General features: G+C 41.2%; 1 protein-coding gene across 1 annotated transcript; it reads right to left on the reverse strand.

Moving 5' to 3' along the window:
• Positions 1-686: 686 nt before the first annotated feature.
• LOC134989643 (odorant receptor 131-2-like) lies at positions 687-9,852 on the reverse strand. The gene is made up of 3 exons (XM_063950618.1): positions 9,701-9,852; positions 1,601-1,798; positions 687-1,503 (listed from the first exon to the last, which is right to left on the reverse strand). The coding sequence occupies exons 1-3, from the start codon at positions 9,850-9,852 to the stop codon at positions 687-689; spliced, it is 1,167 nt and encodes a 388-aa protein (XP_063806688.1).
• Positions 9,853-11,080: the final 1,228 nt, after the last annotated feature.

Consider the following 11,080-nt stretch of genomic DNA (forward strand, 5'->3'; position numbering starts at 1 on the left):
TAACCATTGCACGCCCTTTGTCCGTGCAATATTTAACCACTCACACAATTATGATTGGATGTAATACTCCATATAAAAAAAATATTGCACGCCACAAGGGTGTGCAAGGGTTAAGGGGGCGTAGCCCCTTACGATGGTGTGAAGAGCGCCCGTAGGGCGCGATGAATCACCTAGTATATATATATCTCAACTGTGCTGTAAAAGATTATATTTTTATTTTATTATTTATTACCAGTTATTTATATAGCACACACATATTCCGCAGCGCTTTTACAGAGAATATTTGGCCATTCACATCAGTCCTTGCCGCTGTGGAGCTTACAATCTATTTTCCCTATCACATATACACGCACACACTCACGCTAGGGTTAATTTTGTTGGGATCCAATTAACCTGCCAGTATATTTTTGGATTGTGGGAAGAAACCGGAGTACCCAGAGGAAACCCACGCAAGTACGGGGAGAATATACAAACTCCACAAAGTTAGGGCCATTATCACATCTCTGATGCCTTCAGTTGTAATATGCTGGGCCATAGAGATTACTACTATATAAAGGACAAGTTATGTTGAAGGCTTAATTGTTCTACAGTAGTTTAAAAGATATTTCCATGCAGAACTTTGGAATATTAAACATCTTCATTAGACCATTAGCACATGTTCTATCATAAGACAAACTCTTTAGATTTTAGTACAATCTTCTGATATATTTGCTAAATGCTTCATCCCTTATCCCATAAATGACTGGGCTGAGGAACCTGGGCAAGCAGGTGAAGATGATGAAGTTGGATAGCAGCGTATACTTTATGTAATTGGAGATGTAAGTCTCTGCTAGAGAGGAGATGAATGATACCATGCATAACATGAGCTGGACTGCATGAAGCAACACTGTTTTACCAGCTCTAAATGCAGAAGACCCACCTGGACCAAACTTTCTGGCTACCAGCATCACTTTAATGTATGTAAGTAGAATTATTATTGCCACCATGGTGAAACTGAAAATATGGATGAAAGACCTAATTATATTCTGTATTGGACTAATCTTGAGCATAGAAAGGTTACACAACACATGGAAAGAAAATACTGTTTTATCACCATAGTAGGCGATGACGCATATATCCGCAATACTTGGGGCAAATCCAACAACCCACACTATGAACACAGCTGATTTAGCTCGCCCTGCTGTACAAAACTCTAAGTGTCTCAGGGGGAAGCATATCGCTATGTAACGTTCCAAAGACATGACGGCAAGGTTATATGGAGTCACCCGAAATGAAGATGCCGCCAGGCTGAGCATGATGCAACAAATGGGCAGTGGGAGATATACATAGTATATGGCAGAAAGTAAAATAAACATCCCCATGGCAAGGTAGAAGGCATCATTGATGAGCATATGAGCGAAGAGGACATACCGGGCATTTTCCCGCATTTGAGGGGAGCTAAAGAAGACGTTCAGGAGAACGGTGATGAAGTAGAGCAGGCCTGGCCAACCTGTGGCTCTCCAGCTGTTGTAAAACTACAATTCCCAGCATGCTTTGCCACAGTTTTGCTATTAGGGAATGCTAAAACTGTGGTAGAGCAAGCTGGGATGTGTAGTTTCACAACAGCTGGAGAGCCACAGGTTGGCCAGGCCTGAAGTAGAGGAAGATGGTCATCAAGATGGTCAAGATGACGAGAACTGTCCGGGTTATCTGATCGATTCTTTCATTGTGGAAAGACAGCTGAGTAGTATTCCAGGGCACAGGAATGGGGTCCACCATTGGAGACTGACTCCTGACAACTTTCCTGGAAATGTTTAGTCTTGAAAAGAAGAAACAAGAAAATCATGCAGAGAAACAGAGAACTTACACCCAGATTATGGTTATATAGAGGTTTACTTACAAAGCGTCAGGTTGTAAATCCCAGCACTTCTGATCATGTTTATGCCCAATATTTAAATGGGCAATGCTTTTACTAGCAAGACACGGCCAGTAACAGCATTCAGCTTTAAAAAATCAGACAGAAACGTGATCAGAAGCTCCGGGATTACAGCAAGATGCTTCAGAAATAAACCCAGTAATGCATGTAATTAGGTTCATCCAAGTCCATTAGGGTCTTCCAGACATGGGGGTTTTATGGGTTAATGCAACATAAGACAATAAGTAAAAAAAATTAGGTTGTAGAAAAGGGATGCGGGTAAGATGCTGGCTGTCGGGTTCCCAACACCCGTCTGAATGTTGACCCTGAAATACTGACAGCCGGCATCCTGACAGCAAGTACACACACACACACACACACACACACACACACACACACACACACACACACACAATAATATCTCCACAAAATAGACTATAGGGGCGATATTTACTAAACTGCACATTTTTAGAAATGGAGCTGTTGCCCATATCAACCAATCAGATTCTAGATATTGTCCTGTAGAAGGTGCTAGATAAATGATAAGTAGAATCTGATTGGTTGCTATGTGTAACTTCTCCATTTCTATAAACCCCTAGGAATCCCAAGGAGAAGTGTCAGAAGGATAGACCTGGGGATGCTACTAGTGGGCAGATAATAATAAAAGGTTGAGGGAAGGGATGAGTGTGGAAACGGAGTGTATCAGTGATCAGTCAAGGTTACATATAGTGGGATAGGTCGGATGGTAGACATACTTTCCTGCCAGAATCCATACACCCCGTGACAACCCACCAGCTATGGGTGAGAGTGACCTCAGCGTGTTTTCTATAGTGTTGGGTGCAGTGGCGGCTCCAGAGGTGGAGCTGCAGAATAGCCCAAGATTCAAATGCGGGAACCGCACCAACTGCCAGGGAGTCCCGGACAGCGATGTTTGGCAGTGTTCGGGGTGGCAGTTGGTGTACCTCCAGTATTTGAATTTTGGACTGTACTGCAGCCCCAGCTCTGGAGCCGCCATTGGTTGGGTGTCATTTTCTGGTGATCAAATGTGATCACCAGAGGGGACATCAGTGGACTTCCCTCTTTTAAAGTTAATTGATCACACAAATTGCCAGACAGTTACTTCTATGGGTGCAAATGGCTAAATGGGCCAGAATGAGGGCGATACACTGTAGGGTGCTTTTACCCCCACCACCCTTGCTTTTCCACAGGGCGATCCACGCCAGTGATAACAGTGATAATTGCTGGTGGGGCCTAGGTATTTGCGTTGCTCATTTGAAGTGTTTGCATCTTGAGCCTTATCCATAGGTTAGACAACTAGCAAAAACACATACATACTGAATATATATATATATATATATATATATATATATATAGCACAAATATGAGGGTTAATATAGTTCATTTAGGAGGGGGGGGGGCTTGACTGCACCCCTAATGATAAACATAATAAGAGGTGCTACCATGCTGAGACTTGTAGTGCCACACAGAAAGAAAATAAAAAAATGCAGGTGCACACTCTAAAGACTAAGAACACTGTCAATCAGAGCAATTATAACTGCAATTTTACATGGAGTAAAATTGAGGTTCTTTGCATATTTGTTGGCCAAAACATATGGGCCCACCTACCATGGCCAGGTGATCTCATCAGGTGGGTCCCTAACATTCCTAAGGTTGAAGTCCAGAGCATGAAAGCCCTCAGGCCAGCACATCCCAACCACCCCAAGACATCACACTAGTGAGAAGTGGCAGTGTAAGTGTGAAAAGGTGTTACATTAATAAGAGGTAGCAGCTCAGAACTAAAGGTGTTACATACTATAGGTGAGAAATACTATAGGTGAGAAATTGGTGAGTAATTAGGTTTATAAAAAGTGTTACATTAATGAATAGTATTGCCTATGCCAATATTTAGTCTGTAAATACAGGGACGCTACACTCATTTAAAAAACAACCAAGGGCAGGTGGGAAGGGTACTTTTCCAAGCTGAAAGAGTCTCTGCCTTCAAGTGACACAGATGTACACAATAGGAGGGGGATAGACTGCACACCCTAATTGTAAACATAATAAGAGGTGCAATCATGCTGAGATTTGTAGTGCCACACAGAAAAAAAGAGAACATGCCGATGCACAATCTAAATCAGTGGTTCCCAAACTTTTTGAATAACGGCACTATAGAGTATCAGAATCCTTTTCATGGCACCCCTAGACCAAAAGCTTCTTATTGAGAAATTTAGAAAGAAATATTACATTAAGTAAATTGTGTTTATATGTCACCCTTTGTATCAGTTTTGTTGTGAGGGACAGGATTTGCCTCTTGTTGTCACATATCTTATGATTGGAAGCTATCAGCACTGGTTTTGCCTATTACATTGTCCATAAATAATTTAAAGTGGTCCTGGACCACCAATCCAAGGCACCCCTGCAAGTGTCCTGAAGCACCCCAGGGTGCCACGGCACACAGTTTAAGAACCACTGCTCTAAACTCTAAGAACACTGGCAATCAGAACAGCTATAATAAACGCTATAATTTTTTGAGTAAAATTGAGTTTCTTATCATAATTTTTGTCCATAAATGTATACGATATGTCAGTATTAGAAATAAGTTTGGGGGTGTGGGGTCAGGCTGGTGTGGCCAGGCTGCTTCAGGGCATCATTATTGTAACACCTAATTGAACACTTTTTAGTACCTAAACTGCTTTTCAGTAAATGTAACACTTTTTAAAACCCTAATTACTACTTCTCACCTACAGTATGTAACACTTTTAGTTCAGAGCTGCTACTTCTTATTAATGTAACACCTTTTCAAACTTAAACTGACACTTCTCACTAGTGTGATGTCTTGAGGTGGTTGTGTTGTGCTGGCTAGGGAAGCCAATCCTGGGCCATTTTTTCAATCTTGGGTATCGGGATTGAAAAATGGCTAATCCCGGGATTCCCAGTATACCAGGTATTGGCTTTTAGGTATGTGGCCTGTGGATGCTCAATGCTGATCCCTTAATCCCTGGGATTGGAGCTTCCAATCCCGGGATTGAATCCCAGCCATTTTTGGCCCTAAATCCTGGGATCCCGCCGATCCCGGGATTGGCCACCATAGTGCTGGCCCAGGGGATTCCGTGCTCTATACTTAAACCTTAGGAATGTTAGGGACCCACCTGATGAGGTCACTTGTCCGTGGTAGGTGGGCCTATATTTTTTGGCCAAAAATTATGCTAAGAACCTCAATTTTACTCCAAGTTAAATGCAGAGTTTGTTATAATTATTTGACTGATAGTGTTCTTAGTATTTAGAGTGTGCATCTGCATTTTCTCTTTTTTATATAGTTCAACACATCTGAAAAGTTTGGTGGCTATAAAAATGTCAAAGATGATATAATAACAACAGTGCTTCAAACAAACTAAAAATGTAAATAACATTTTAAAAATGCATAAATGTGTTACCTTCTTATTAAGGGTATAGTTTTTTTTTGTACAGTATATGACTTGATTACATTTTATTTTAAATTAGAAAAAGTCAAGCACAAACAACAAAATAAATATTTTTCTTCTTCTTCTTCTTCTTCTTCTTCTTATTATTATTATTATTATTATTATTTTCAAAACACAAATCAAAATATGCTATATAAATATATACAATATATACTGCTGTATTAACAATTATTTTCAACATTTCACACAAAGCAATTCCTCCAATCTCTGCTCACAATAAATACCCCATTTGTTATTCCCATTTGTTAATTTTACCAAGGTTTTATGACCAGAAGTCACATCACAGCATATCACATCATGGTTTTGGAAAGCTTGTGGGTTGCATAAAAAAAATATATATATATATATATATATATATATATATATATATATATACTGAGTGTAGTTTCCTTTACTACCTTCAAAATCTGTTTTCCTGATGATAGCAATAGTTACTTCTGGATTTGAAGTAATTTATTTATTCTATTTAATTTCTTAAATTTTTTTATTCTATTTATACTTTTCATTTTTATCATATCCAACCCTATTATTTATTTGCATTTCATTATTTTCATCAGCACAATTTAACCCTTCATGACCCCTTGCATGTTTCCAGTGTATCCCAGTGAGGACACTGGTAAAGTAGATGAATGAGGACCTAAATTATAATTTTATTATTATTTAATTATTCAATTATTATTAAATGTTAATATTATTTAAGTAAATTGTTTTATTATTATTTATATTTATATTATAATTATTTTATTAATGTCCATTTAAAATGGACAAGATGTCATAAAAGGTTAAGGAGATACAAAGCAAGAGTACAGTATTTAATGAGCCAGCTGAACTAATGAAGGGCACTCCATGTGAAGCAGAGAATTACAATATACAACACCACAAAAAAGTTTTTAAGACGAGCACAAACACTGACACCAGATAGTTTTGTCCTTTACACACTATCAATGGACACAAAGTAAAAAATAAATAAAAAAAGGAAAAAAACTAAAAATTATACCAATATAAATTACAGTATATGTAAAGTGCGACACAAATTTAAGTATACAGTTAAAAGTACTGTATAGACTATTTATGAAAAATCAATGTTCGGATGTTATTAAAATTTGAATAAACTTCAAACATGAAATAATTTAAAACAGGCATGCCCCATTAAATGTATACTCACAGAGAAATATCAGGCATTGCAGTACCAGTCATCAGTTATGTTGCTTTATCTTTGACACAAATATTTATAGCCGCACAGTAAGTCTCCCCATAGAGTTTTACATCATTGATCTTTATATTGTAATTGGAAGTGCATAATGCACCATTTATATTACTGTAATGGAAATGTTAGCTTTATATGTAGTTGACGCTGTGACTAGGTACTAAGTGGGTCCCAGGAGGAAGGACATGGTTCAGTAACTTGGAAGACAGTTTCACATGACTACTTTGATGTATTAGGTTTAATTACTTCCATCTTATCTTGTGTGTGATATGGATTACTGGTCTTATAACCTGTTGTCTTGCTAATATACAGAATGACATAACACTAATGTAACTATACATTACAAGGAAAATCATGATACATTTCCTTACAAAATATCCTTCTGTATAGAGTAAATAAGAACCTCATAATTTTTATATTAAGCTACTTTCCCATTTGGGAGTTTTAGGCTGCAACCTCAGATCCCATAGCTGCTCACTATCACTGCTTCATCACCTATATTGCCCCACCTATCTCTATGAATATGACACCCACCTTGGTTAACCCACAACCATGATCTCTCATACATTTCTCTTTCTGACATCTTTCTCCATTATTACCATCCTTCTCACCTTCCCACCTCTAGTCACATCTCTGCATCTTCACTCCCCTCCCTCCCCTCCTGTCCAATTGCTGGTTCTTGTCTGCTTCGTCCACTTTATCTCATCCCTTCCTCCCGTCCACTTCTCCCTGTCTCCTCCTAGACCTAACCCTATCCTCCTTCCAATTCCCCCACCAGTTTGTCCCTCTCATCCTTTTCCCATTGTTCCTCACTGATGTGGCCCTGTTAACCTCTACACCATCTCTTCTACTTGTTGTAGTCTATATTTAATCCCCACTCTCTTTACTTTCACTCAATTTGACCCTTCACTGACCCCACCTGGATATGTTTTTCTCACATCGGTGCATTTATCATGTTATTCCATCTGAGCTTTTCTTTTCTTCTCCTCTTTTCAAGTGTACTCTATCCATCTCTTCCACCCTGTCCACCTATTGTTTGTTGCCATCTACCATCCCCTTCATCCCTCCTCCACCGTGATCATTTTGGCACCTGGCTTTCCCACTTTCTCTGTTTGGACCTCCCATACATTAACCTGGGTAACTTTAATATGCTCATAGTAAAACCTACGGATTATGCTTCTTCTAAATTAATTTCCCTCTCTTCCATTCTTACTCAGTGGAACTCTTTATCTTCTCACTTGAGAGTTCACACTTTTGTCCTCATCTTTTCTCATAATTGTGGCATCTATGATTTCCTTAATGTCTCCCTAGACTGACCTACTACATCAAAAAAAGTTCCTGTATTGCAAAATGACATAGGAAAAAAATCTCACTCCCAGACTTCCTTCATGTAATTTTCATGCTCCTGTGCTGCAACAGCCGAGGCAGAGAGAGGTGCTGCAGCAGCCAAGGCAGAAATAGGTACTACAGCAGCTGGTGCAGAGAGAGGTGCTGCAGCAGCTGAGGCAGAAAGAGGTGCTGCAGCAGCTGGGTTAAAGAGAGGTGCTGCAGTAGCTGGGGCAGAGAGTGGTGTTGCAGGACAGAAAATACTCTGCTACACAGCTGCAAGCAGACAGTGAGACATATTAAGAGGGCGGCAGAGATCCTGCATGTGCTGGCTGTCAGTGTCTCCTGCTGTCACCTCTGGCCTGCACTGTACCATACCTAGCCTCTGAGTCCAATTTAGTGTCCGCCCCCCCCCCCCCCTCCCCCATTTCTCCTCTTCCTGCTCTGTGGCTGCCTGTACAGCGGCCCATGGTATAGCAGATAGAGCGAGGGGGATTGGTCAGCCACCCTCGCTGCACCCCTGCTTACACTGTACAATTATTAAGGAGAAAACATTTACAAAATAAAGGAAAAGAACCCTGTACAACAAATGCACATCTTGTAAATAATCTCAAAATGTGGAACATTAATAAATCAAAATAAAGGTTGACTAATTGCAGCCATTCATTTGAGTCCCTAACATGAAATAATTGAGAAGAACCTCTCTCTAATGCTGGGTATACAGTGCACACTAGAAGATGTATCTACTAGAGATGAGCGGGTTATGACAGGGCACCCCTGGAATTATATGCCAGACATATAGACATACTATAGATGTGTTTGGAAAATCTAGTTTTCTTTGGCAGTTGCCAGAAAAGATGAAGTAGGAGATGTTGCCATGTCATGTTCTGCTGGATTATGATTCTGTCTCTTCTGAGTCTGACTGACTTTGGCCACAAATGTGGTCTCTCCCCACTGTATTCGAAAACACTTTGTCAAACTTGGAATTTCCATTTACACCTTTGTGGCTACAGTATATGTTTTCACAAATCTGGTTGTGATGTTGAAGCTTGTTTCATATTCTGCTCTAGGCTTTATTTTAAACCTAGGATCAAGTACAGCAGCACCCCTGGAATTATACGGCAGCACCTCTGGATTTATACAGCAGATAGGCAGCACCCCTGGACTTATACAGCAGATAGGCAACACCCCTGGACTTATACAGCATAGGCAGCACCCTTGGAGAATTACACAGCACATCAGACAGGCAGCAGCATCCCTGGACTTAAACGACAGTGGGGCAGCACCCCTGGACTGATAGGGCAGAGGGGCAGCACACCATATAGGGCAGCACCCCATGAATTATATGACAGACAAAGAAAAGACATGCAAAATGGAATTGTCCTTGGGCCCTCCCACCCACCTATCCTTATGTGGTATAAACAGGACATGCAAGCCAATCATTTCAGCGACAGGGTCTGCCACACGATTGTGGCTGAAATGATTGGTTTGTTTGGGCCCCCACAAAAAAAGCAATTAATTTCTCCTTGCACAAACTGGCTCTACAGAGGCAAGATGTCGTCCTCATCCTCCAATTCCTCACCCCTACAGTGATTACATCCTCAAACATACACAGAGAAATCATTCCACACTGTAGAGGTGGATTTATTGGTATTTTGCCTAGGCATGACAATGAGCTTTTTAATTCCATGGCCAACAGCTGTCTCCACTGGTGCCTTATTCAAACAAACCGCATCACTATCAGAATCCTCACTGTCAACTTCCTCCTCAGTGCCAGCTACACCAATATACTCCTCATCTTGGTGTACTTCTACAGTGACATCCTCAATCTCATAATCAGCAACTGGTCTGGCGGTGCTCCTCCCAGCACTTTCAGTGGGCGTGCAAATGATGGTAGGGGCCTCCTCTTCCCAAACAGTCTTGGGAAGGTCAGGCCTAGACATCTCAACCATGGACACACTTGGACTCTCTATGGGGATTTGTGATATCTCTGAACACACAGATATTTTTCCTGTGCTTTAACAAGCTGTTAGGGTCTCCTGCCCTGTGCTGCCACGTCGTCATGGCAACCGGGAGACAAGTGCTAGCGGAGTAACCTGAGTGCAGCTGATACTCCGGTTCGGGTCTTTTGCTGTGCAGTGGTTATAGGTTCTGTGCACGGCAGGGGATCCGGTGCTGGTTTTTGTGCTCACAGTCTGTGAGGTCTGAGTGGGGCGTGGACAGCACCTGCTTTATAAGGCCTCTTCTCAGGGTAAGCAGATGCTGCTGAATCTTTGTTGGTTAGTCAGTTCCTGAAAGTTAACCAGTACTGTGTAGCTTTGTATTTGTTTGTTGCTTACTGCAAATAGGCCTGGGGATTTGGTATTACACTCTGCCAATCCAGACCTAGCAGTAAGACTGGAGTCAGTCGTTTAGCTTGCTGGGGTTCTGTTACTACTCTGTGAACTTAGCAAGTTTGCGGCTGTATTCTAAGACTTGCCTGTCTAATCCTGTCTCACTGTGCTAGGTGTCAGGGGTCAGTTTAGTGGCAGTAAGCTGAACCTGTGCACTGCAAGTGAGAATTAGGATTGTGGAGACTCTCCTTGTGTCTATCATTCCATCTCTGACCAAGGAGTTTACTGCCACACCCGTTGGTAACCCTTTAGGGTTTTGCTGTTGCCCTTAGCAACAGCATTTCGGGTTCTCTACGTATTAAAACACAACATCTTGCTTTTCCCATCTGAGCATTTCTAATACAAGGGAGATACCCAGTTCCTTAGCCTCTGGGCTTCTCTGTTCACTTTGTGTGTATTTTGTTACCCTATCACCTTCTGTGTACGTTATGTCATATTCCCCAGTCTGTCTGTGAGTCCATTTGTTTTGCATAACAGTTCAAACACCAGTACATTCCTGCAGGCACTGGAGTGCATAACAGTTCTGACACCAGTACTTTCCTGCAGGCACTGGTGTGCATAACATATTCAGCAGCCTAATACTCCTGTTGAAATTTTGTGGGAATATGGAGCATACCCCTCAAAATACGTTGCAACAGGTGGTCGATCAGGTGCAGGTCCTGACTCGACAATTTAATGATTTGTCCATTAAAATGCACACCTCCCAGGCTGCTGGCGGAGCTCCCGCAGCAGCAGCACCTGCAGGGGTTAAGGAGCCGAAAGTAAATCTCCCGGATCG

Source organism: Pseudophryne corroboree, chromosome 2 (genome assembly GCF_028390025.1).
Source record: "Pseudophryne corroboree isolate aPseCor3 chromosome 2, aPseCor3.hap2, whole genome shotgun sequence".
NCBI classification, from domain to species: domain Eukaryota; kingdom Metazoa; phylum Chordata; class Amphibia; order Anura; family Myobatrachidae; genus Pseudophryne; species Pseudophryne corroboree.

Bases quoted from the DNA above. Each gene is read 5' to 3' on its own strand.
- LOC134989643 (XM_063950618.1), bottom strand. From the start codon at position 9,852: ATGTCTAGGCCTGACCTTCCCAAGACTGTTTGGGAAGAGGAGGCCCCT. The intron at 1,799-9,700 runs GTATATTGGTGT...CTTCTTTTCAAG, and splicing joins GAAGTACACCAAGATGAGGA to ACTAAACATTTCCAGGAAAG. The intron at 1,504-1,600 runs GTGAAACTACAC...GTTTTACAACAG, and splicing joins CCTGTGGCTCTCCAGCTGTT to CTGGAGAGCCACAGGTTGGC.